This window comes from Euwallacea similis, chromosome 18, assembly GCF_039881205.1.
Source record: "Euwallacea similis isolate ESF13 chromosome 18, ESF131.1, whole genome shotgun sequence".
In the NCBI taxonomy this organism is placed as follows: domain Eukaryota; kingdom Metazoa; phylum Arthropoda; class Insecta; order Coleoptera; family Curculionidae; genus Euwallacea; species Euwallacea similis.
The window spans coordinates 1,230,252-1,257,850 of NC_089626.1; the positions used below are offsets into that span (position 1 = coordinate 1,230,252).

At 36.3% G+C, this 27,599-nt stretch overlaps 2 protein-coding genes across 4 annotated transcripts; one reads left to right on the plus strand and one right to left on the minus strand.

The window, feature by feature from the left end:
• The first annotated feature begins 668 nt into the window (after nucleotides 1-668).
• On the plus strand, nucleotides 669-22,085 carry nAChRalpha6 (nicotinic acetylcholine receptor alpha6). 3 transcript variants are annotated; one of them, XM_066398985.1, is made up of 11 exons: nucleotides 669-1,084; nucleotides 8,345-8,484; nucleotides 8,799-8,843; nucleotides 9,674-9,783; nucleotides 10,411-10,591; nucleotides 12,398-12,473; nucleotides 12,801-12,995; nucleotides 13,225-13,311; nucleotides 13,628-13,714; nucleotides 18,550-18,659; nucleotides 19,692-22,085. In XM_066398985.1, the coding sequence occupies exons 1-11, from the start codon at nucleotides 1,018-1,020 to the stop codon at nucleotides 20,178-20,180; spliced, it is 1,587 nt and encodes a 528-aa protein (XP_066255082.1). In that variant the 5' UTR covers nucleotides 669-1,017; the 3' UTR covers nucleotides 20,181-22,085. The 3 variants fall into 3 exon arrangements, with proteins under 3 accessions (XP_066255082.1, XP_066255084.1, XP_066255083.1); XM_066398987.1 differs by lacking the exon at nucleotides 13,628-13,714; XM_066398986.1 differs by lacking the exon at nucleotides 13,225-13,311.
• Nucleotides 22,086-22,347: 262 nt separating this feature from the next.
• On the minus strand, nucleotides 22,348-27,256 carry Gat (GABA transporter). The gene is made up of 10 exons (XM_066398984.1): nucleotides 26,769-27,256; nucleotides 24,743-25,193; nucleotides 24,583-24,684; nucleotides 24,343-24,529; nucleotides 23,867-24,238; nucleotides 23,692-23,816; nucleotides 23,395-23,639; nucleotides 23,120-23,323; nucleotides 22,903-23,070; nucleotides 22,348-22,828 (listed from the first exon to the last, which is right to left on the minus strand). Exons 2-10 carry the CDS (start codon nucleotides 25,131-25,133, stop codon nucleotides 22,742-22,744), a joined length of 1,881 nt encoding a protein of 626 aa, XP_066255081.1. The 5' UTR covers nucleotides 25,134-25,193; nucleotides 26,769-27,256; the 3' UTR covers nucleotides 22,348-22,741.
• Between the last annotated feature and the right edge of the window lie 343 nt (nucleotides 27,257-27,599).

Genomic DNA, 27,599 nt, shown 5'->3' on the forward strand with positions numbered 1-27,599 from the left:
AATCATGCTCTGTATTTGGTGGGATCAACTCGGCGTAATATATTATGAGCTGTTACAACCAACTGAAACAATCACAGGTGCTCTTTATCGAACCCAATTAATGCGTTTGAGCCGAGCATTGAAAAAGAAACGGCTGCAATACAACGAGAGACATGATAAAGTGATTTTGCAGCACGATAATGCTCGACCCCATGTTGCGCAAGTGGTCAAGAAATACTTGGAAACATTGAAATGGGAAGTCCTACCCCACCCGCCATATTCTCCTGACCTAGCTCCTTCTGATTATCACTTGTTTCGATCCATGGCACATGGGCTAGCTGACCAACACTTCCGGTCTTATGAAGAAGTAAGAAATTGGATAGAATCGTGGATCGCTTCAAAAGATGTCCAATTTTTTCAACACGGGATTCGTATGCTGCCCGAAAGATGGGAGAAAGTAGTGGCCAGCGATGGACAATACTTTGGATCCTAAAGGTATAATTAGTTTTTTACAATAAAATCGCGAAATTCGGAAAAAAAACGGCGGAAGCAAAGTTGTACACCTAATACAAATATATATATAAATATAAATATATATATATATATATATATATATACATACTATATATATAAGTTTAAGTGACACATTTTTTTTTTATTGAAAATTACTGTTGAGTTAGACAGGGCACATAGATAGCAGCGAACGAACAAATCGTGGCCAATAGCGCGCGCAGAGCTCTTATTGATCCCTTTTGCATCGCAACAAGAGTGGCTCGTCTGGAATTTACACGTTCGAGGCAACGTGCGTGTCAAACGCTGGAGCAGCCAGTTGCAGAAGCCTGGAGCGTGCCTGCTGCTCCTGCTTAACGATTATGGAGACCCTTCCAGTGGTCTCCATAACGCAATTCAGCAGTTCGTGCTGGTCTTAAGTTCTTGTTTAAGTGAATGTGGTGCCGTGCAGCCTGCCATTTAGGAAATGACGGCATTCTCGGAAGGTGTCATGACAGGGACATGACTGTGAGGAAGCCATAGCATCAAATGGTTCGACGGAAAATATACTTTCAGCAGCTGCTAGCTGCGGCCTTCTTGCTTTTTATGTTACCAGGTACGGCAACACCTCTGCTTCGCTCCTAAGTCCCGCTCATCCCTGGCATTTGCTAGAATAGCTATGCCCCAGATTTGGTGCAGCTTAATGAAACCCGTTCAAAGTTGACATTTGTGCCCTCAATCATCCCAAAGATATTGTAAGGCAACAAAATCAATTTTTTTAAACCCTCGGAGGCCCGTTTTTATACCTAGGAGGAGCAAAAAAATTGCATATTCCCTTAATGCCTGCAGGCTATAGAAGTACCCTAACCAAATATGATTTTATATCCTGAAATGTGTTTTTTAGCTGATGAGAACTTTTAGTTTGACGTAACAAGTTGCTTGCGTTTGTTTGGCACCCTTGAATCAGTTTCCATGAATGACCTACTATGCTGAATTGGAAATATGCCACAGTAGTTGTATCTACGTTGTTTACCAAAATAAATTAATTTTCCCTAGTAAACAGCCTATATTCGTGCAAAAATATAACAATGAAACCATATTTCCCAGAGGCAAACAGATGGGACCTAGAACCCTGCCTGACGTCCTATTAACAACACTCTAATTCACAATTGATTTCTGATTTTCCCATTTCTTCACGTAAATCAAATTTCCTCAATTGCAAGCACAAGTCGCAATTAGTCCAGAAACTCTCTTTATTAAAGACATCCCATAAAATCTTATTTTAAAGTAGCAGGGTAATTGTGATTTCTGGTCACTTCAGTTTAATCACATTTAATATTCATTAGGCTCTCACCTAAAGCTATCAAATTTAAATTCGGTGACCTCCGCTGTCTACAAATGACCTATTTCCATCATCATGGCGAGGTCACAATTGATTGAGCAACTTCTCCCTTTGATTAATAAATTAAATCTGCAAAAATTCATATTTTAAAGGTATCTATGAGAGTTGTATAGTAATTGGATTTTGGGTCAATTTGTTACTGCGCACGAGCGAGTATATCATACTTAGGCCCGATTCGACAAAAAAGTATAATTGTCCAAGACAGTGGCATACAGCACACCGTGGGGTACATATTCCTCCAATAGCAGTTGGGGAAGTTTTCGTACATTCGACCAATAATTTCCCTTAAAAAATCGGACTGAAAAATATTTTGAAAAGACATGCTAGTTGCTCTCACTGTGCTTCTTATTTTACCAGGTAGGAGAAAGTGCTTTTTTGAATTCTCAACTATTCCCAATTACCAATTATCTTTAACTCTTGTTTAAATTTCCTTTTTAAGTAGTATTTTCTTTATGCGTGTATTTCCTCGACATTCGCTCATATCCAGCAACTTGCATCTAATAATGTGATTAATGGTAAATGCCCATCTCAAAAAAATCACGTCTGACTTTAAAGCTGGGAGATAAAGTACCTTTAAAAGCTTTCCAGAAGCGACATTCCTCTCCAGTGAGAGTTGGAATGGTTAAAATGGTGGAAACACTCACGAAGCTCTTAAGGGACATGTAAACATATGTGACGATGTAAAAATAAAACCAACGCACATAAAAGATTATGAAATTTTTTTATCAAAGTGTTGTGGTCATGCAGGCGTTCCATAGATAATATTAAAAAAACATGTTTTCCTTTTCCAAGTGGATAATTTATGTAGATGTAAACTCGTTCCATTAAGATACTACTTTACTTCAATATCCACTCAATGTCGGAAGGCACGATAAAGGAAAAAGGGGAGGAAAAAGTTTGTTAAAACGGGATATAAATATATAACGCGGGTAAATGGATGTTCTGTAAAACATAAGGTCAAAGATATTTGGGAACAGTAATATTGCTCATCGGTGACTAGACTACGTATGTCGATTAAGTTTGGCCTATTAGGTATGGACACTTTGTATAAGAAACTATGGAAACTGAGATCTATATGAACAATAAAACGAATTTTTGTGCTGTTCGTAAATAGCTATTAACGACTAAATGCAAGTAGTGTAGTTCATTATTAATATTATAATTGTCTTTTTTTTTATAGAATCCTAATTGTCCTAAACATTACTTTTACCCACGCCATTCCACGAAAGGGAATATCTTCTGGAATTTAATGAATTCAAGACTCAAAAAATAGTAATTGTCTTCTATGTAGTGTGTGTGCTAAGTTATAGATATTTTGAGGTAGACGACAAATATCTAAAATGCTTTATCTACTAATGTATCTCTTATTAATCCGAGTTTAGAAAGAAATTGCATTTTATCTGCATTTCTCCCTCAATATAAAATGTTATACTCAAATATAGGAATGCACTAAATTCTTAGTCCTATAAAGAATTTCATTTCATTCTTATATTCATTTGAATAAAAGAATTTCATATTGCAGAAAAACGGTGGAGAAATTAAAATTTCTCTCCGGATGCGAATTAAAAGATAATTTAAAATTAATGGAAAAAAATGTATTAATTATTAGGAAACAATTATTTTTAGTAAGACTTAAAAAATAAATTATAGGGATTCGCTAAGTTTGGGGGAAACACTCTATGGCGCGAACACTATAAAAATGTAGCTCAATGCTTCCCTAGGAGCCTCCCTTAGCCCCTTAGTCTAACAATTTTCTTTTCAAAACATTATCTCGCCTAAAGATGTATATTATATTGCCCCGTATCTCAACATCCCTAAAATGATGTCAGAGATAAGGAAAAAAGAAAAGTGAAATCTCTTCGAGAATCCGGAAATTACGTTTTTTTTTGCCATGAAGAGACTACATATCTGTGGGCAAAAATATGAGGAATTTAGTATTTCTTGGAATGTCCGCTTCCAGCTCTATGGACACTCTTTATTACATTTAAGTTCCAGAAATTCTGTAGAACGATACGCTTTTTGACGACATGGGGTTCCAATCCAAGGCTAATAATCGAAACTATCCTTTAACCCAAAACTTTTGCATCTAAACTAGGCACCGGTAATTGAATTGTCAAAACATATATCTCAGCAGATGCTAAAGGCACCTATAAATCGATTCAGAGAATAAATAAACGGTGTTAGAGAGATTTAGCGGAGCGTGTTTCGAGAATTCGCTTGAATTTAGCGTGGCGTTTCATAGGATTTATAGGGCTTTCGTTCAATCAGATCGTTCCATCTGATAAAGTTGAACCAATCCTTGCTTCAGTGTTTATTGTCAGGGTTTCTGTGGCCTAAACATTCGATGAAGGTAGGTTTTCGCTTATTTATTTTGGAAAAAAATGTAACAATGCAGATGGATCGATATGTGACGAAAAACCGATCTCGCCGTAGTACTAACTTTTTTTTTTTTAATAAACAAGTACTGTATTCAGTTAACGAGTTGATTGACTGCTGTAAGAGATGAGAGGCAAAAATCTGCCTTTGTCATTTATAAGCCTGGAGAATGAACTTATTACGTCTCGCCGAAGTGGAGTTACCGGGGTCTCGTCGACTTAATAAAGTCGAGAGCCTACTTGGGTGTAACTCTCTTCTCATTGAGCGATAAGATTAGAAACCTGAATATTTGGCCATCACATGTCGCGAGGCCTGATTCAGTGCTCTAGCCAATAAAGTATTCTCTAAGCAATTACGTCAAAATGACGCAACTTCGCAAGCTATTTTTGCGTCATTTTGCGTGAAACGCTCTACCACCCAGAGCAATATTTGACCCCAGATGTCTTATTATCTTGAAAAAGTCCTCGCTACTGAAGGTCCTCATCAAAAAAAGAATAACAAATTTTGGCCTTGAAATCTTGGCCTATCAACGCAACAAGCCCAAAAGAAAGACCTTGCAAGAAGGCAAGAGATGCAAGACTTGGTTACAGGAGTCTCGCAAACTTTGGTTTTTTAAATATTGTTAAATACTTTTAAATTTAGAATTTAATAAATTCACCTTTCCAGCGATAAGGAGGCCGGGTGGCATTAACGTGTCTGACCTATGGGTTGTTGCGAGATTTCAATTTTAGTAAACTTTTGATAGTTGAAAAAATAGTCAATATGTAAATCTTTAACTTCCAATTCGGTCCTCATCTTCTGCTTTTCGCCTCGAAGGAGAAATTTTGTTCGCTTCACATTTGGGCCTTTAGGTGTTTTAACCCGCTGTATGCCGTAGGCTATGGTTCATCGGTGCAAGAATAACTGCTCAATAATCAATCCTAGTCATAGGTTCGCTAAATTTCTGGAGATCTTCAAGATCGATTCGGGTTCCTAGGATACTCTTCTAGAACTTAGTATGGCCAGACGATCTATCTCCTCCCCGGGGAGGGGCTTTATATATAATTTAAGAGATGTTTGCGAACATTTTGGGAATAAGGCAAGAGCCTCCTCTTAGTTACATTTTGAAGAGGTCCTAGTGGGTGGCCCTTGGGTCACTCATTAGGGACTCATTTTTGATGCATGTGGCCTCCATCGAGACCTCCGTTCCTAGCATTAATCCTCATGCTCATTTTATCTATACATGTGTAATTAAAGACGTTTATCAGGTAAATACTTATATAAAAAATATATTAAAGTAAGCAAAATTGAAGTCTTATTCAGAATTCTCTAAAATTTCTAATCGCGTGAAAAGATATCGAGCTATATGATCATCTTTCTCTCGGTCCAAAGATATTTAAATTGTTCTTACCTTTAAGCTTAGATATTGGTGAAACTAAAATGGCTATAAAATTTAATTATTACGTTTATTAAAGGCATGAAATCAACACGACCATTCAAGTTTTTAACTTAATTTGGCTTGTCAGGTTTTTACTTGAATGCGCTTACCTGGTACCAACAGCAGGAATAAATAGTGGAGTTTATTTCATTATCATTGGTGATTACTTATTTCAAGCTAATACAATTATTCCTCCTAAGATTAATTTTATTGGAATGCGTCTTTAGTTATTAAATACCTTTACACTCGAAGGTGATACATTAACGGGATTTATAATTCTTAATAGATAGTTTATTAAATAATTCTATACAATGTTTAATTATATACAGAATTAGTATAATTAACTAGTCGAAAAGTAAAATTACTGTCCACATGGTTTAGAATCTAACTAAAAACAATTTCAAAAGTTTTGGACTTCCGGCATAAAAGACTTAGATGATTATTGTTTTGTTATTCGTTCTCACAAAAAGTTAAATAATTTTATTAATAAATAAAATCATAAACATCAAAAGATAAAAATGTCAAATTTTTATCGACATTCATAAGAAAATCGTCAGTTTTTATCGGTTTCTGGTACATTTTTCAGATTCTAAATCTTGTATCGTTGCGTGCTAAATGCCAGGACGAGAAATCCTCGTTTAATAGGGTTAGAATTGTTGTTCTGCGTGAAGCTGGAAATTCAAATCACGAGACACACAGACTGTTAGAGATTCCAAGATCATCCATTATTCGAATTCTTCAAAGGTATGAAGAAACTGGTACAGTTGAAAGGAGGCCACGACTTCTAAATGAAACAAACGATCGGTACTGGGTCCATTATGTCTGTAGACATTGGCATGATTCAGCTCCAGTCTTTAGAAACCATGTTCAATGTACATTTCACCGTGTTTTATCGCCATTTACGATGAGAAGAGGATTTCACCAAGTAAATCTTCATGCAAGAAGGCATTTAAAGGTACCTACTCTATGCTCAAGACACCGAAGATGACTTAATTGTAGCCATCTTGGCGGAATGGCACAATATTCTTCAAGAGATGATCGCCCACTTTTTTATGTCAATGCACCGTCTTGTCAATTTGTTGATAAATTGGACTATTAATTATTGTTTAGTTTTGTAAATTTTGTAAAAATATTGTTACTCTTAAAAATACATTAATAAATAAACATAATTTATGATCCAATTTGTATTTTCTTTAATACTTAAATAATTTACCAATAACAGGGGGAGTCCAAGACATTTGACGTTGAATGTATTTACAAATCACACAAAATTTTAGAGATAAGCCAATTAAGACCTTATAAAAGATTAAATAAGCTAAAATATTTTGTACAGGGCCAAATAACTGTTTAAACTATGTTTCGAATACCATGCATCAGCCTTTCTATTATTTTTACACTGAAAATAATAGCTGCACTAAATAATACTGGTCAAGGGTAAAAAGTATATACCTATAAACATTTGGGAACATTTTGTGTGCAACGAATATACCATTAAATATTTAATAAAAGGCCAACTAGACACAAGCATGACTTTTTTCCTTCAGGTTGCATTTTTCACACCTCACTTAGGAACACTAGTGGAAAATGGAATCACACTGCTCAGTGATCACTATTTCGTATGTTTAGTATAAGTATCTGAAAGCGAAAAGAGAACTTTCACCAGTATTACACTAATTACGTTGCAATCAGCAAAGTTGATAAGGCGGCAAACGGTTGAAGTAATAAAGTTTTCCAGTGCTCCCTCCAGTTGCTATTTAGTTTGTTTCTTAAGGTTGAACTGTTATGCTTTATACGATGTGAAGCAGTATTGATTCCAATAATCCTTAGTACATAGTAAAAAGTAAATTTTTGGTTTATATGTAATTGTAAAAAACAACAACAAACTTCTAGTTTAAATAAAAAAATATATATTTGAGGTTATGATGACGCGAACGCAAGAGACATCTGGGAGAAAGTGCCCAATATTGTTATCCTATTTCTCTCTAAGCCATATTACCCGGGAAGCCGAGACGAAGATAGCTATACTTTGCAAATCCATCATTGGATCTAAGTTAACATATAGGACATCCTTATCTGACATTCGTCTCAACTTTTGGTACTCTGTCTTACTTACTGTGACCGATTGACCTATTTTTCTTCAGAGTTCTTTCCTTATTAAAGAGAACATCCCCTTTAATGGGCACGAAACACTTCGCAGTGGAATGTCTGGAATGTTGACGTGACCTATATTTGGAAGCGCCATGTTTTTTGCCCTTTACCTGGTCGCCTTTAATCACCTTTAAATGACCTTCGCAGTAGAAGGTGAAAATAATTGGTTTTTGGTCGCGCTTTTTTTTATTAAAGGGATGCGAGCGTTAATATTAACGTATTTATTTTAATAATATTAAATTAATTAATGTTTAATGTTTGATTGTTGTCATGATGATGTTGAATGGTACCTGAACTAAATAAAACAAATATGTAAAACCTTATATCTGCATGCTTGCCAGCTTTTTGGCAAAGACCAAGGACTCCTCTTAGTTATTTTATGAAAAGATCCCAGTTGATGACCCTTGGTTACTTGCTACAAGCCCATTTTTGATGTCTGCATCACCCATCGCGACCCCCGTAGATTAATTTGAAAAAATAATATTTGATGCAAAGAATGTATGATCGCTGCAACAACAATTTATTCTTTTCAGGTTCGCAACAAGGACAACACGAAAAAAAATTGCTCAATATGTTGTTAGAAACTTACAATGTTTTGGAGAGACCAGTAGCCAACGAGTCAGAACCTCTAGAAGTCAAGTTCGGCCTAACTTTACAGCAAATTATTGATGTGGTAAGGTCTGCTTCTGATTTGATTTGATATTGTACAAAGGAATATTTTCATCTCCTTCTGTCTTTCAAAACTAAAATTTAACTGTGAATCATTTTACTGCGTATCACATTCAGGGCATCGATATAGAGTTTCTGAAATCAATCTAAAGTTTGTTGGACACTGAGGAGTTTTATATGAAGTTGAAGAAAGTTATTATAGCTTTTTCCATATTCGATATGTAATTGGCTAAAGTTAATGCATAAAATTTGTTATTTATTTTCTTTAACTTTGCGAACTATATTAGCATTTCGATTATGAGCATGTATTTATTCCAGGATGAAAAAAACCAAATTCTTACTACTAATGCTTGGTTAAATTTGGTAAGTCAACATTTTTAATTCGCTATTATACTTTTACGTCAATTAGATTACGTTACATTTGAAAATTCCGCTTATGCGCTAAACCCATTAGAACTTGAAGCGCACTAAAAAGTGGATTAAAGTTTGGCGCATAGCAGCTATTCCAAAGTTAATTACCATTTATATGCATGTCAGGATGATAGAAATGTTTCTGTTAGTTTAAATCAGCAAATAGCCCCTCTTTTTCCTAATAACTATTTAAAAATGTGCCCGGAAGGGCAATAAGTTTATTTTTATTTCGGACAAGGCACATATTATTTTTTTAACCTCTCACTCCTAGGGGAGAAATTTTGTCATTCTTGGCAAGCGATGTGTTGATCCGAAAGGGGTTTCTGCTCTCGTGTTCCTCAATATATCGGGATTTGAGCGAATTTTATGGGATAAACCCAGGAAGCGCTCTAATAGAAGAAGCGCTTTGCATAATATTTTGAAAATCAAATATTTAGAAGCTTCGTTTGAGAGCACTAAAATATATATATTTTTTTAAAGTTCTGTTTCATGAAACTCCCCGAAAGAGTTTAATCGCGAAAATTTGGGAAACAAGGATTAAACCCACCAGACAACTCCAACAAAATCCATTGTGGAGAGTCAAAGCTGTGTTCTCATACGTGCATTTCTCGAAATCTAATTACACTGGTAACATAACTAGAATTTTCGCATTTCGGCACCAAAATAGGACTTGTTAACGAAAGGCAAGTTTCAATACGTCCACGAGTTCCCAGTCTACCCAACTAGTGTTAAGGTGCATTGTGTTGTTGCTGTTTGTTTACTAATAATAAATATGTTTTCAGGAATGGACAGACTATAATCTGCGATGGAACGAGACGGAATATGGGGGAGTCAAGGACTTAAGAATAACACCGAACAAACTATGGAAGCCTGATGTGCTCATGTATAACAGGTAACATGTAGAGCTCTAAGTTGTCAAGGATGTACTGCGATAAATTAATGTTGCGCCTGTCTCAATGTCAAGGTTTCCATGCCATTCTTCACCATACCATACCAAAATGATGAATAAATTACACTGTTAAACATGCAGACTCATCGATACATTTTTGTAAATATGGCTTAAAAGATGTTGACACGCGCCTCCACTACCAAAAGCTGTATAGTGTCAAACTAATTGCTTTTCCACATATAAACACTTAAAAGGAAGGGAGTATGACACAGCCAGCCGTTGGTGTGGGCCACAGAGTGCCCCAATCCTCTAGAGCCGTATACAAAGAGATTGATACTATGTGAGACTACTGGTAGCAACCTCGTTATACGACTGTCGCTGGGTTGGGGTGTCCCAGAATACCTTCTACCATAGCACTCAAACTCTAAACGGCTATAGATGGAGTCTGCTACTTTGTTTGGCTTTTAGCCTCGTGTGCTTGTTGTGTGTTATTTGCTAAAGATGCTATTTAGAATACATAGTTGTAATAAATACATATCAAAATAATCAAATCTGTACATATCACAAACACTTCTGAAGTCAAAACTCTGAGCTGAGTTAGAGATTTATAACTTTTCTGTTGTTGTAAAGTGCTGATGAAGGTTTCGACGGGACATTTCAAACAAACGTTGTGGTCAGACATAACGGCAGCTGCTTGTACATCCCTCCGGGTATCTTCAAGAGCACGTGCAAGATAGACATTACGTGGTTCCCCTTCGATGACCAACACTGTGATATGAAGTTTGGCAGCTGGACCCATGATGGTAACCAGGTACTGCCAAAATTGGTGTTGTAGTATCTAAATGTCAACGAATTCGTTCCCTTTCAAATCAGAATTGCATAACAATCTCAACCATAGTTTTGACCTATAAATTTTTTCAATGTTGTGCTTATGTGATTCTTCTGTAATTCTGGTTTGGAAATAATGTTTTATCTCCACGTGGCTGCTAAAAAATATTCGGACTCCACTTTTCTTGTTTCTTTAAACGCTAGTGTTAGCATTTAAAGAAATGAAGACAAATGGAAGTCCAATCAACTAATTCCACATCATAATTGCCTGTCACGTTCTGGCGAACATAGGGGATGGTAGTGCGAAACAGTTAATGGGTCATAAATCTTAAACGAGGCAAAATATAAGCGAAGGAATCAAAGTTAATACTTTGAAGTAATTTATTGCCGCGAACGACTTATTGCTCCTAATCACTTTTAATGGTTAGAAATGGCTCATTTCTTCTCCAAGTTTTTCTCCACATCCACTTTAAGTTTACACCTTAAATCCATTAACTCGTTTATACGGGGTATAGTGTATGGTATCACTTAGTCGTTTTAGGCATGAATGACACAATATTTAGTTTCATATTGGTGTTAGAAAGAGATTTTATGTGAACAGGTTTAAACGATTTTTGTTCAGCTTTGATGCCTTGAGGTAAGTAAACGCGTAATTAAGGACATGAACATAATACTAAATGGATTGTAAATACTCAGAAGTCGAATAAGAAAATTTTCAAATACAAAAATACCTGAAAATACTTTTTATTTAGGTACCAAAAACCGATATTTGTCAATTTTTACCATAGCGCGGGATCAATTTTTTCAGAAGGCGTACTATATGTGGTACCCACAGTGAGATATAAACAGAAAAATTCTATCTGCTTTCAAAAAACATATGGTTACATGCTTTTCGCGACCAAGAACCTTTATGGATGAAATAGCCATTGACCTTTGGTTCCTTATTGTGGCAGAATCTCATAATTCGCCCAATGTAAGTCAACAGAGATAACCAGAATCAGAATCCTTGAAACCTGGTAAAACTAACTGAAAATTTTGCCAAAGTTTTTTCATTTGAAGATTGAACATCAGAAGCAAACCTACAGCCAGTACATCTGCCCTGACTTGCAAAAATTAAGCACATTAGTAAATCTATTAATTCCAGTAGTGGCATTGTTCCTTTTAAAATATTCCTGTTTTTTTTTTACATTAAAACAATCTCATTCGAAATTGTGTGAAAAACACTTTCATCCGAAATTGTTTTACATTGAAAATAATTTCATTCGAAATTTACCAGGATTACAATTTTCCACAATTTAAACCAGAATAGAAATATTATAGATTGTAAACTTAAAATGATGACGAATTATGCTTAATGGTTCATGGTCTTTTGAACCGTTTAATTTTACATAACTTTGTATCATCAACATTTCATATCCATGTTTGATACTGTTGTTAAATTATTTGAATATTTTTATAAAATTACTTGGTATTATTTATCGCACACGTAGCGAATTTAATAGAGTTATATTAATTTGCAAACAAATAACAAAATAACGAGGGTCCAGGTATTATTAAATTTCCTTTGTAACAACTATTCTATGAGGTGTTCTGGGAACATTTTTAATAACAATATTTGACAGGTACATTTAAAAAAAATAATTATACAGAAATTTATATAGAAACCCTTTAGAACTGTGTTGTGCATATTATAGGCCTACGACAGGTGTTAGCGGTTTAAACACTTCTAGATGCATCTCCTAAAATATGACTCAGTGGAGACACTATTTATATGGCTCTTGTTTTATAGCTTGACCTGGTTCTGAATTCGGAAGCTGGTGGCGATCTCTCAGACTTCATTACAAATGGGGAATGGTATCTCATAGGTAAGCAAAAGCTTTATCCCCATCAACAACCGCCATTCCCGCAAAACAACTCGTTTAAGCATAAAAAGTGGAAACTACCAAATGCTTTTATCCATTGTATACGAAAATACATACATCATATTTTCTAATAACGTAAAAGGTTAACGGTTATTTGTCATTGTCTCTTCTTTGCAGCATCTTACAAACGTGATAAATGGCGTTAAGTAGAGATAATTCAACTTTCTTTCTGAGCGAGGATAATTCATTAATAGCGTTTTTAATTTAAGAAGTTTTAATTTCCAAATGGATTATGTATCGTATGAGGACAGTGATTTTTTTGTGCTTTAGGGATGCCTGGAATAAAGAACACGATCACCTACGCCTGCTGCCCGGAACCATACGTCGATGTTACGTTCACAATTCAGATTAGAAGGAGAACATTATATTATTTTTTCAACCTTATAGTTCCTTGTGTACTGATATCTTCAATGGCTCTACTGGGATTCACATTGCCACCAGATTCTGGTGAAAAATTAACGTTAGGTAATATAACGCAGATCACACTTAATTATGAATCGTCGTCACTGGCCAGCGGGTGCAAGTATTTAAACTACTTACACCCCTGACCTCAGGTATATTATTCACGTATATGCAGCCTGATAAACGTCGACTTCGGTGAAATCACTTGAAGTTTCCTTCCACGAAGTTGCGAAAACCTCAGCTTGAATCCGAGCTACAGACTACAGATGAAAATTCAAAATCTTAATTTCAGGTGTCACCATTCTTCTTTCATTGACAGTATTTCTGAACCTAGTAGCGGAAAAGATACCGACTACATCAGACGCAGTACCATTGATAGGTATGATAGAACTCCTGGGAGCATCGTGCGATTTGTCGCCCCGTTGTTCTCTTTGCTGGATTGCCAGTTGATACTTGGAGGGCGTCGATATTTTACATTACTAATCAATAATGAGCACACTATTAATACAAACGTACTTGTCCATTTATTGTACACACTAGTAATAACTGATACCTAGGCGCCTGCAGTGGTGGTGGTAAGTATGATCAGGCACTCACCCACTCTTCTTCTAAAATACTCATTCCCAACACCACTGGGGGAAGAAAAACATCACATTTCAACTCCACATGTAATTACGATGTTTGTGTTGTTGCAGGAGTGACCATCCTTCTATCATTGACTGTGTTCCTGAACCTGGTGGCTGAAACTTTGCCCCAAGTATCTGATGCCATTCCCTTGTTAGGTACCAACCCTTTTGTCTCACCTACCTTTCTGTTTTCGCTATTTCCTCAGTAATGCCTGATATATGATATGGTGTTGTGTCGTTGATGCGTGAGACTGCTGTCTGTCTGTGTTGAAAGTCGCATTTCTGTCCATTCGGCTTTGTGTTCTTAAAGAAGGAATCTTCTATAGAAATATAGAATATAGCCTTCTCAATTCGATAAAAATAGCCACGGGCCGGAGCCGGATACTTGGAAAGAAGGACAGACAAGAGTCTGTGTGTGTGAAAAAGATTTAACTTTCATAAAGAATGCTTTTAGTATACGACCCTGGGGATAAATAAAACTGATTTTCATCTAGTTTTTTAATTTTTATTTATCCTCTCGGACTTCCAAGTTATAATAGCTAATTTTGACAAAACCTTAAACAATTTTTTCGCTTTTGTTAGCAGAATCATAAATCTAGCCATCGTCATTAATTTACCGACAGGAACATTAACAACGATCATTTTCTTTATTATTTAAAATAGTACTCAATTTACCTATTACCACGAAATCTTGCTAAAATCTATGTTTCTTCAATTACAACAGCTAATATCGACCGCATACAAACAAGAGCCAATGTATGGTATTATATGCATATATCATGAGACGAGATCCAAATGAAAAATTAATCCTGCATGTGGTAAAAAACGTTTAGTTAAATTAACTACCAACCAGTCAATGCAAGTATAATTCACCTTAAATATATAATTATTCAGTGAACAATACTGCCTAATGAATTTAATTATTTAATGAATTTGCTGTTCGCTTGTGGCTAATTTACGATTATATAATTAACATTATTTAATTACCAACACAGCTTTAAAGAGTGTAAAAAACAAATTTGTTTTATATCAGAAAAAAGCAATAGCGACAACAAAATATTGGTAAATACACAAGAAACCTGAAGAGCATTTCACTTGTTAAATATTGAATTTTTGCTAAGTAGGAAATACGAAAAATTCAGTACGTAATTCCTTCTACGATATATTACTATTTGACTGAAACAAAATAACACGTAATTATATAAAATTGTACATATATTTGCAATTCTGCTATTGGTTTTGCTTGTCTTTTTGCATTGTGTGTGAAATATTCTTCCTATGGCAAGAGCGAGCACAACACATAACAGTAAAAATAACACAAGTAGAGGTAACTAAAGTGGATAAAATTTTGTCACTCTACAGCCTCTCACTCGCTCAGCTAGGGGCGAGACTCTTGACTCTGGCGAGTAGCATGTTTCTACTCCTAATCCAGATTGGGAAATGGCGTCAAAATTGTCCAATCAGCTCTATGCAGCCACATAGAATGTGAATAAACACACATTATTTTGACGTCCTTCCCCGGAAATCTTTTATCTACTGCATATCTTTCATCTGTGTATATCCTTAATGCGTGGCACCTTCATTGGTTTGGTGGGGCCGGGTTCTTGAATTTGGCCCCGCCAAGCCAAGAACAAGTGCGGCGATGTAGAATGTCAATAAATCCATGTCATTTTGACGTCATTCTCCCAGAATCTCCTACACACTCTGTATGCTTCATCTCTGTACATTTTTCTTGCGTAGCACTTTCATTGGGGCCAGATTGAAGAATTTGGCCCCCGTGGATAAGAAACTCAGTCAGAGGACATTCTGCACCTAGGCGATGAGGAGCCGATGCCTGAATTCATCATCAACTATACCCGGAATCACATGCGAAAGAAAAACCCCCAGTCACGGTGCTCAGCCAGACTCCAGTTGTGCTTCTGCCGCGTTTCTTGCGGTACCGTATCTGGGCAGACTAAGTTTTTCTATGGAGGGAAAATGATCCGAGCAGGTACTGCCCAGATCGTTTCTGCATGTACAAGCAAGCGGTCGTTCTCACTACACTTTTGCCATTTTCTGGTCAAGGCCGACTTTTTTCTGTACAAACAGGCCATTGGGTGGGGGTTCTTTTAATGTTTCCAGTTACATTCCTCACCGTCATGTGGAGACATCCGCTACGTGTGAATATGCTCTATTAATCTAAACTGGGAAGCAGCATCCTGCAACAGCATAGCTAAGGGGCGAGTGTAGTTGTTTTTAGAACATCAATGCTCATCTTCCAGCTGCTTCCTGCCAACTTATGTTCTTTCGGGTGTTAATTATACTTCCATCTTGGTGAGGTGTTTTTTTTAAATGAAGGATCAGTTCAAGGTAATTACTCTCTATTTAGGGGAAGGATAGAATTTTGGTTATTAGCAAAAGTAACTAAAAAGTTTAGAAATGGAAGTGGTGTGCTTGGGTCTTATCAGTGTTCGGCGTCAGCCATACTTCCCAGGAACTCGTCCATCACACTTGGGCCATGGTTATTGTTGTAGCTTCTGAAAAACTGAGAGTCATGAAGGACAGGCTGAGCTGACTGTCACGGAAATTTTCCAGAAGACTTGTGTTGGCGTGAACAGTTCATCGTTCTGGTCTCTCGACATGACAGAAGTCGAGATTATAATGTCTGCCTCACCTTGTCTAGTGAAAGGAACCTCTGACGTTAGCGTCATTTACGAGGCAGAGGTTCCCCCCTTTTGCCCAGCTCGTCACTGTTTCACCGTGATTGTCTATCTGAAATAACCTGTGCTTCCAAATGGATAGATACATGCTTTGAATGTTTATAGATAATTGAGGTACTTCGAAATTTGGGAGTTGATTGAAATTAGGTCTCGCTCATTTACTCATTATACATAGTTATACCATCATCTCATTGTAATATTTTCTTTCATTATTTTTTTCTGATGTAAACAAATCTCAGTGTCGTTTAATTGGATTGCGAAGCAGCGCTCAAATGAGCTACAAATTAATGGCAATTAAAGAGTAGAATTTACTCATAATAGTATTTCCAGATTAAAACTTTCATTTTTAACTTGTAACAAGCACAAAACGTCATAAATATTCCTGAATGTATTTCGTTAGTTAATGGATTTCCAGTGAATTCCAACAAACAGCAGCTTTAGTGTCTGTAACACGAAACGCGTCTCGCTGATCCCAGATGTGCTGTAAATTAATGGTTGAGTATGGTCGTTTACTCGCTATTTAATCATTTTACCTTAGCCTTTATTACGAAATGTTTTTGTGCACAGTAATTAATAGCTAGTAATAAACTACTAACTGCTTACTTCTTTTCTAACAGGTGTTCTTAATCAGCCAATTAAAATTAACTTTTTCTGGACGAATCATGTAAATCTTAGAAACAAGATCATTACCATCAGCTAGGTTAATAATTAAACGAGGAAATTCAATTAAATCAATTAAATGATTTTTAGATACATTGATGAAGAAGAGCTAGTGTACATTTTGTGATTGCCGATAATTGCTGAAATCTTTAGCCAAAGCTTTTTCAAAACAGAATTTCTTATCTAGCTACTGCTTGCTTATAGAGCAGGCCAAACATCCTGCGAGGTGCTCTATCTTCTGCTGCAAACCTTCTAAACCTCCAAGTATCAAAAGGCTCTCTCCCTAAATAGAGTATTTATTAATTTGTATGTTTAAGTGATGAACTGATGTGTCATATTTTCCTGTTTGTACTATATGTCTTACTGCTTTTGTCTTGTTTATGTTGTTGTTAAATGGTTACATAAACTACTCGTTTCCTGGCAATGTAGTAACAAGCTATACAGTCCTCCAACTGTACATATTCCATTGTAGACCTTCTTGTGAGTGCTACTTTTCAACTCTACACCATTGCTCACTGACATATGTTGCTTTTTAAAGAAGTATTGCAACTGCCTGCAAAGATTATTGTTAGGAGTGGAAATAATATAGTGATACATTGTAAGAAACATCCTATATCGATTGCAGTGTAAATATTTTAAAATAAACATGCAAGAATACCTCCGCTGTTAATTTCCGGTCCGGTTTATCCGGTAAGTAAACCTTTAGTTTATAAAGAAAGTCTCGGCCTTTCCCTTACACAACTTGATTGGTTCAAAGGTGGCAACATCGTGTATGTTGAGCTTGCACGATGAATGAAAAATATCCATTTAATCCATAGAAAAGAATCATCCTTCAAGCACAGCTAGAGTAACCCCTACAGACTCTGTAAACTGATGACAATCTGAGCATTGTTTCTACTGTCCCTTGCACTTAGCCTTAACTACTACAGGCTAAGATATCTCTAAATCTATAATATGAGGTCACAGATGGCATCCATAGAGGCGGTACTACGACTCGTGCCATGAGTGAATTTTGTTTATTTGCACATTTTGGATAACCTAGGGACCTCTAACTTCCAAAAGAAACTGAGGAATTCTGAGGTTCAAATAGCATTCGATGTACATATGCAAAACAAACCGTAAAAGTAGTTTAATGTGTTTAACTTCGATGTTTTAACTTAGATGTGTGAGTAATGTAAAATTATTAATGAATGTGTGTAGTGCTTGGCTGTATGTGCGTACATAATAAGTGTGTATACCAGTTCCTTGCATTTTACGTTGCAGAGGCACTGTTATATATTCATATCAGAGATTATCATAGTATCTGAATAGCATGCGTTGGAGTTGGGTCATGACGGTGCTAGCGTAAGAAATATTTATTTAAAAAAAGATACCGTGATAATTTATTAAAAATTATGGTTTAGTATAATTAGGTTGGTAGTTACCAACGTAGCGTAGCTCTGTCAGTTTTAGAAGGACTCTGAATGACTGTGGTGGATTTGGCTATGTACTAAACTTGTTAAGGACGCTTTTGCCTTTGAAAATGTGTACATACGTTAAGGTGGATGGTTTAAGGCAAACGTGTCGTTAAACAGTTTCTCATTAAACATTTAACATAACAGAGCTCAAGGGGTAATGGTATTGATTTTGCAGGTACTTACTTCAATTGCATTATGTTCATGGTTGCTTCGTCAGTGGTCTTAACAGTCGTGGTATTAAATTACCATCACCGAACCGCTGACATACATGAAATGCCTCAATGGGTGAGTATCATTTAGTTAAGAACTAAAAAAACGTTTACAAAAATTGCCCAGATTTTTTTGCTATGCCTATGCAATCGCGTAAACAATACAAATACGGAAATATCGCTGCAGTAGTAAACATTACGGAATAAAATCTATGACTTTGAAGTTATTTTTACAAGAATTGCTTTGGTTGAATTTAATAAAGAAAGGTAATATTACTTCGCATGCGCTTGGACTAGTTTCGATGATTCTCGAAATCATGCGCAAAAACTTCGTTCGTTATATTTGAAAAATATTTTCGTGAGCAGATATTTTTTTCAAATAACACTGGCCAAATGAATTGAATTGAATGGAAATGGAATAACATTGGATCGATTGAAGTGTGACTGGAGTCCGTGCCTGGGCAACTCTTCGCAATTGAGCAGGGTGTCCCGCTAGTCATGAGTACCCTGCCAAATGATGGAAGCATTGTGTTCATGCCTTCTTCCGGGATTATGCCATCAGAACCCGAAGCCCTATATGGATTGCACTCACTCACCGCTTACTTCAGGAGTCCGTCGCTTCCCGAGCCAGCGGTTCCCGAACAGATTCCGGAAGAGAGTTCATCTTCCCACCAAACCTCCCCTAAGTAGCCATTCTGGTGTGCCTTAGTTCCCTCTTGAATTCTCTATGGACTTCAGCATAGCCATTTAACTTTTCCTTTGATTGATCGGTCCCCTTCCGGATTTCTCCCTAACGTGTTCCAGCGCGCCAGTCCATCATGGAACTCTACAAATTGTTCATCTTCTACGTGTGGCGTGCCCCAAATATTTAAGTCATCTTCAAATTTTTTAAACTAAAGTTAACGATGCATTATGATGGAAGGTATTTGTATTTGAAGAGAATTACTTACGCATGATCGTAACTGGTGCACGAACAGCTGTCGGCGTAGAGAAAACTGTTACTTATTGTAATGAAATTAGGAAAAAGTAATTATGTAAATAAATAATCTAAGATCTCTGTGTTTTATTGGAAATTTAATGCAAAATAAAGTAATAATGGTGTTTTCAGATAAAAACAGTCTTCCTGCAATGGTTACCATGGATATTAGGGATGAGCCGTCCCGGGAAGAAAATTACAAGAAAAACTATAATGATGAATAGCAGAATGAAGGAATTGGAGCTGAAAGAACGCTCATCAAAAAGTTTACTAGCAAACGTATTAGACATTGATGATGATATTCGAAATGTATCTGGAGTGTCCGGAAATAGTTCAACGATGTCGACAAATCTGGGTCCCGGATTTGGAAGAAACGCCACGACTATCGAAGATACAACTATGTCTGGATCATCCGGTCAGCGTGACTTGCAGCTGATACTTAAGGAGCTGCAATTCATAACAAATCGAATGAAGAAAGCCGATGAAGAAGCTGAAGTAATAAGTGATTGGAAATTTGCGGCTATGGTGGTCGACCGGTTTTGTTTGATAATTTTCACAATGTTTACTATTATAGCCACGGTGGCTGTTTTACTATCGGCACCTCACATAATAGTGCAGTAGTAAATGAAGGAACTGTTTTCAGTCGCAAATAAACGGTAAAATTTTCTGTGATAAATAGCGCAGGACATGTCGGTTTTGACAATGACTGCGTGGAACATTCACGAGTTAAAATAATTATTATAATGCGAGGCAGGCACGAATGTTGCGAAATATCCGCGAAATCATCTCACAGAAGACCCAATTTAACCAAAGTACTAATTAACAATTAGTATATGTACCTTTGTAACGTATTGTAGGCTGGAAATTTGTGGCCCTGATACCTCTAGGATATAAAACAAAAGTACTTTCGGTTAGATTGCATTCTAGTATAGACAATAAGACTCCATTATGTTTGTTTGAAATCGTTCTAACGACCATAAATCACGCTACAGTTACACCTGTCATGCGTGACTGCCTCCTCCTCGCTCACTGAAACAATGGCTTAGCGAAAATGTAGTCGGCGCATGATTTATCAGTCTCTTAAGCCCCATTTAAGACTAATTTTTATTAAAATTCGAACTCCAACGAACACTGAAATTATAACGTGGCAGAAAGTTGAACTATTTAACTCTATAATATAATCGTTCAAATATATTTTTGTTGTTGGAATCGGTGGAGTCCGAAATGCAATTCCCAAACGTGTACAAAAGCCTCAGTGACTGATAAACCTACCTTACCTTTATAATACAAGACATTTTCACTACGCCCCCCTTAATATTAGATGTGTCCACTATGTATAAAACCTATCGTGATGAATTTCGGAAAAATAAGTATTAAATATTAAAATAATTTCATAGACAAATTAGATGTAAATTAATCGTGATGTGAATTTTGAAGTAATGCCAGCCGATTTTATGTAGTCTTACGTTGTCCGATTACATGACGCATTATTTCCATGACGTTCTTGAATGACCTTTTGAGTTAACTGGGCCTTAATAATGATAATGCGCAATGCGTTGCGTTTCCACCGGAGAATTTGTGGAGATTTCTCGAAAACCAGAGACCTCTTCGCACATCTCTCTAAACGAAAACTAACGTGAAGTGCAGTCGACACCTAAATTCCTTTTTAATTGTTGTCATTTAATTATAATTAGGTACCTATAAATACATTCACACATGGGACCAAAATACAACTACTACTTACCAGTACTTCCCTAGCAACATCTTACTTAGTCTAACATTACTTGCAGAGCCACTTAGTTCAAATCACTACAATTTGCATTAAGTGTCAAATTATAAGGAACTAAAATATTTGATTGAGAACCAATTAACTATAATCAATATTATTAACATAATGGTAAGTCTAGATCTACTATCGTTCTCCTAACTTTAAATAACTGCATTAATTATTAGGCACTGCGGATCCAGTAAATGACCACAAAAGTTTTATAATTAATTGCAAACTGTTCCTCTAGCACGAACTTTATAGATCTAGCCTATCTGGACTTGGCTCTCAATTATTATCATCTAAGAATAATTAATCGTTTATTTAAAAACTTTATTCGCTAATCGGGTTTAAAACGTTGAACTGGAGGCAGGCAAGGCATCTCACTCCTTCCTCCAGTTCTCGAAAGCAAAGTCAAATGATTATCGGCCCTGGGAGCTCAAAAATGAAACATGCATATCAAAGAAAATAAGTCAATAGTTTGAAATACAATCTCAAATTTTTTATATTGGTATTTTTCTTAATTAGTGAATATTGTTAAAGATTTGTGGAGCTTGACGTGACGGCTTGAAGCATAATAATTAGCAAAATTAGTTGTTTTCGTTGGCTTCTAATGATAGCACAGATTTTTAAGTTTGAAAATTGCGCTTAATTACTTCAAAATATAACCCCAAATCCTAGTACATATTTCTTTTAAGGTTGTGTTAGATAAATTTGTAATTGTATAAAAAATTTCGAATAAAAATGGTTTTTATAATCGACCCAAGAGAATGGCAATTTTCATGCAGATATCGCAAAAGTCACTTGTTGGTGCCACGGGCACATAGGTAAGTAATTCATGCAACAGAATACTGCTAATTAGACCCAAATTTCAAATTATTTCTCAAATTCGTAGCTACCCCTTAGACGTGCCGACATTTTCATGTTACGAACGACTTTGGTCTACTTCCTAATTGCCGAGCCCATTGCTTGACCGTTCTGTAAATGAGGAGGTTTCCGAAGGGTGCATAAAAAAACCGCTGATTCTAAATTACAAATTTTATACTAAGGGATAAGTGGCAACAAGTATTACTTAAAGTAACCCTTAATATCTAAATTGCTTGGTACAAAATCAATGTCATACTGCTATTTAAGTATATTCGGTGTTTCAATGTTCTTGAAGGTTGTTAATTGACAAAGCGACAGATTCGAGCCTCAGTACTGCCGTACTACTTCCCAACATGATTAATTATATTCCGAGATTTTCAAGTAATTGACAAGTAGTACCGGGCAGGTAAACCTCAAATTTCGCCTCTCCTCACGTAGATCAATAATGTATAGGAACTTAAATCTAAATAAAATAATGATTGTTAACTGATTACCAAAGTATTTTACATCCGAAGATCACATTTAGCCTTGGACATGCACAGGACACAAATCAGATGGGAGGGACAGCTGTTTGAGCCGTCATTTTTGCGCGAAGGGTCTTTACGTCGTCTTCGATTCTTACCAAAAGCCTGAATTTCTGAAAAATTAACATAAATAAACTTTCCGGGTTAATAAAACATTAGGCATGCCAGTGGTTAATTTACTACTTACTGTTTCCCTATCCCCTGGAGTGGTTACCCATAGATAGACCATATAGCCAGGGATGCAGAGCATCGACGTGAGGGCAGTAAACCATCCGAAGAAATGAGCCCAAAGAGGAAATTCGTAGTTTAGATATTTAACCGGTGTCCATTGAATTAAATTGAAGATGAATACTCCCTGAAATAAATTCTTTAGCGCCGCATATTGGAGATTTTAGGCTACTTACAACACAAATCATAGGCGTTGCAACAGTCCAGCAAAATTTCCACCAGGCTGTTGGGTAGTAGCCTATCATTTCTTTAATCCCATCGTAGAATCTGTTCACTTTGAAAGCCCACGATAGAGCGATGCACTCGAAGAATATTAGAAAGAGCAAGCTGAAGCCACTCACTGCGTAAGAGTCGAGAATTTGGAAAACGTACATTCCACCCTAGAAGATTCGTTGATTTTGATCTATTGAAAATCCTAAGAGTATCTCAATTAAGGTGCTTGCTCACTAACCTGGGATACGCAACTTAAGCCCACTAAATAGGAAATTAAGCAAACAACTGCAATGAATATTTCCTTCCTCTTCCTCAAGACCCTAGGCCACTCATCAACTACAGCAGTAACAAAGCCTTCCATAGTGCAGAACTGCGAATCCAGTCCAATGAGGAGGATCATTAGGAAGAAAAGACACGCCCACAGAGGAGACCCTGGAAGTTGCAGCACTGCTGACGGATAAGCCAGGAATGCCAGGCCTGGCCCTAAGTTTGGAAAAAAGGTAAATATCGACTCTCCAAGACTAAAATTATTTACCAGAAGCGGCGACTTCTGCCACAGGTTTCTGCTGTTCATGTGCCATAAAACCCACTACAGAAAATATTACAAAGCCTGCAAACATGCTTGTACTGGAGTTGACTGCGCAAACTATCAGGGCATCTCTAAAAAATTTTAATGTTACTGATGCAAACTCGGAACCAGGGAAACTCACTTGTAAACGTTATTGTTGAACTTATTGTAGCTTCCCAAGGCTACCAGTGTCCCTAAACCAAGTCCATAAGAGAAGAATATTTGCGTCACAGCATCAATCCACACCTGGGATTCTGAGAGTTTCGAAATATTTGGCCTAACATAGAATTTAATCCCCTCCATGGCTCCGGGTAAGGTCACTCCTCGGATAAGGAGGATTGTAAGTAGGACATATGGGAAGAGAGCTGTGAAGTAAACGACTTTGCCAGTCCATTTCACTCCTTTCCAAATACAGAAGTAACAGATTATCCAGACCAGTAGCAAAGTTCCTGCCAATTCCCATCTTATTGTTCCCACAGTCTCAATGCCATCGCTTATCTGAAGCGCCCTGCGCCTGAAAGTTGAAAAGTCGTTGATGACCTTGTGCGCAGAAGTGTAAGCCACTACATGGGTAGCAGCCCTGCGTAAAAGATCAATATTGGTAAATCAATGTCTTACTCCCAGAACTCCTTCACAGGATCAGTCAATTGGCTGGCTGTTATATTGTATTTGTTAATAGAGCAATACTTGGCTAAAGTGTTGTTGAAAGTGTTATACTGGTCCCAACAGTTCAGAGAGCCTCGATCGTATGGGTTTACGCAGAATTTGGTGTTCCAGTAGTTGTTGCAGGATCTCCAGGGGACATCTGAAACACGGTGTGAATTAATTTGATAAATTGAGAACAGGACTAAGCAGCACCTGAGCGGAGCGACATGAAAAAGTAAAAAATAGCCCAGGCCAGAATTACGATGTAGTAGATGTTCATCCAGCATGACATTACTGCTGCCGCATATCCAACACCTATAATTTTTTATTCATTGCCTTCGGATTTAATTAGGTATTAAATTTTATTGTTTACCTTTGAAAATAGGAGCTATTTTGAAAACTCCAAGCCCCCCAATAGTCATCATTTGTCCCAGTGCCAGTTCCATGAAAAACATTGGTATGCCGGCTAATATTAGTGTAATAAAATAGGGAACTAGAAATGCACCACCACCATTCTTGTAACATAAGTAAGGAAACCGCCATACATTCCCTAAACCTATGGCTAAACCGATTACAGATAATATAAAGTCTAATTTGCTACTCCATGTTTCCCTTTCTGGTAAGTCTCTGTTTTTTATGTACTGAATTTGGTTTATAGAGTTCATGACACTGGTCAAAGGGGGCAGTTCGATTTCTTCATGGCGATTTAAGTGGAAGGTCTTCTTGAGCGAGTTGCGTGAATCTGAATCCTTTCGGTTTGTCATCTTTTGGCTAATTTGGTAATAGCCGGCGAGAAGGGAGGTGGGTGTCAACTCATTCCTAATCTGAAAAAAACTCACTCGCAATTAATGTCCATGTCTCGTAATTAATCGCAATTATTAAATTGCATCAAAATGTTGAAGTTCTGCATAATGATGATTATCTAATCACAGCTTAATTATACTAGTTGCATTTATTAATTTTAATTAGTGCATTGGAGCTTGATCAATCTGTTGTCATTGGGTACAAAATTATTAATTTGGCTTCTTAATAATTTCTTTTAACAACCAAGAATTTCCGATGGCCAGGTGTAAAATTTCAACGGAATTCTTGCATTTGAAAATGACTTTCCACCTAATTTGATTATTCGGGTTAGAAGGTATGTTTCATGTCCTTGCAGGAATTTACTAGCAGTTAATTTGGACATTAAACTTACTAATTTTATAGTTATCGACACATTGACGACACAATATTAACAAAATTACATGTGGAGTCAAAAAAATGAAGTTTTTACGAAATTCTCTGCAATTACACATTACTTTAGTAGCTGCGATACTTAAAATTAATATTACTAAAATTTAATAATATCTACTGCTTTATTACTAGCATTTCTGACTAGAATATTTTGGGGGTACTTGGAAGTGGTCTGACCCGCTTTCACTCTAAGAAGAGCATATTTTAATAAAATAGCTAGTAACTCTAAATCGCTGTTGGACTAATAGAGCGCAACGCTCGGACGTAATACGAATGACAAAAACTTAATAATTATCGATAATTACTGACTAGCAAAACATATGGATTGTTCAAAATAGTTCCAGATGATTAACACTAACAATAGCGAGCCTTAATATGTAGTTACAACAGTTAGTAGTGATAATAATCAGTGTCTGGACTTAAAATAGCAGCAGAGTAGTACGAGTAGTAATAATACTGACAAGTAACAACTGATTTATTACGAAGTAGATTTTCATATGGATGAATGAAAGTAACTACACCTTGTTACCATTCTAAAAAAAAGATTATTTTAATGAAACCGTCAAGTACTCCTGTTGGTAGTAACTAAAGTATTGTCTAAACCTTACAGTAATTATTACTTATGGATCCACGGCTAAAAACGTTCAAATATAGTTACGTTTGATAAAATTTTCACAGTGAGTAATATAGATTTTCGTGCATCCTTTTGTGTCATAAACATTCAACTAATGCGTTAATTTAATTAGTAATTATTTAGATCAATGCGATTGGTAAATTATCTGCTCGATTGTTTCGAAAACTCATGCAATTAAGTATTTCAACGCCACTGAATCAATTTTTGCTCATTAAACACGTAAAATTGGATTTAAAATTAGTGATAAATATTCATAGAGAAGTTTTCGACAGTCCAAGTTCAGTTCATCGAACCGCTAATTTCCCAACGTACATCGAATTATCGTCATTTTAATTTAATTGTTCAGTCAGTGGTACTCATTCACCGCATATTTTTTCCCTTTGAAAGGAAGCTCGAAGATACAGAACTATTGCGAAGAAGTTCGATATTCTCCTCAATAAAACAGTAAAAATTCGGTGCATTTTTAAATTTATGTTTTCCACAACATTTCTCTATTTGAAAAAGGAACATTACTTTGTCTTTGAGTACTTACCAATCAAACACAATAAATCTCCTTCTCCTTGTTGAAAAACACGTTTATCCACAACAGATTCAGCACAGCATACCTCACAAAATCATAAACAAAAAGCAGTCCTGTGACTTTTAATCGAATGATTGGAACTTAAAAAGTAATCATAATCTGAATCGTTCCCGCTAGTGCACCGCTACCGCATAACTGCTCTCGATTACAAAAGCCTCTATGAAAATAGTACTTGGATCTAAGTACCTCTAACGGAAATAGAGTCGGGAAGGGGATAATTGAGGAATTGTGGACTCGTTTGATTGTATTTTATTGTTATTTCAACTTTTGATTGTTATTTGTTTTAGCGGCTTGATAGCTCAAGTTAAGAGCGTATTTTCGCAGTTCAGCATGCTTATGTGGGACGCTGTTAAACAGTGACTTATCTTTTCTAATGGTCACTTTAAGTTCTGTATAAACAGTATGTAAGCGCTTTAAAGGTGCCACTTAAGCCTCCCTGTTATGATGCATATTTTTTAAATTTCGGCGAGACTAAAAATATCTTACAGGAGATCAAACAAGAACTATACAACTCTACGAACTACGCTAACGAAAAATAATGGGTAATGCCTGCAAGCAGCTTTAAAGTCTTACATTTTGTAATGTGTGGGTGGCCCTAAAGCTTCAATTGGTACCTGTACCATCCATTTCCTTAAAAAGAGAATATATGAATACTAAGATACCGGAGCCGAAACCTGAGACTATTCCAAAACAGTTGTTTAGTACTTTTTTTTTTTAATTAAGTATGTTAGTGTATCCCGATGCTGCATCAGCAGTTTACGTTGGGAATCGCATCAATTTCAT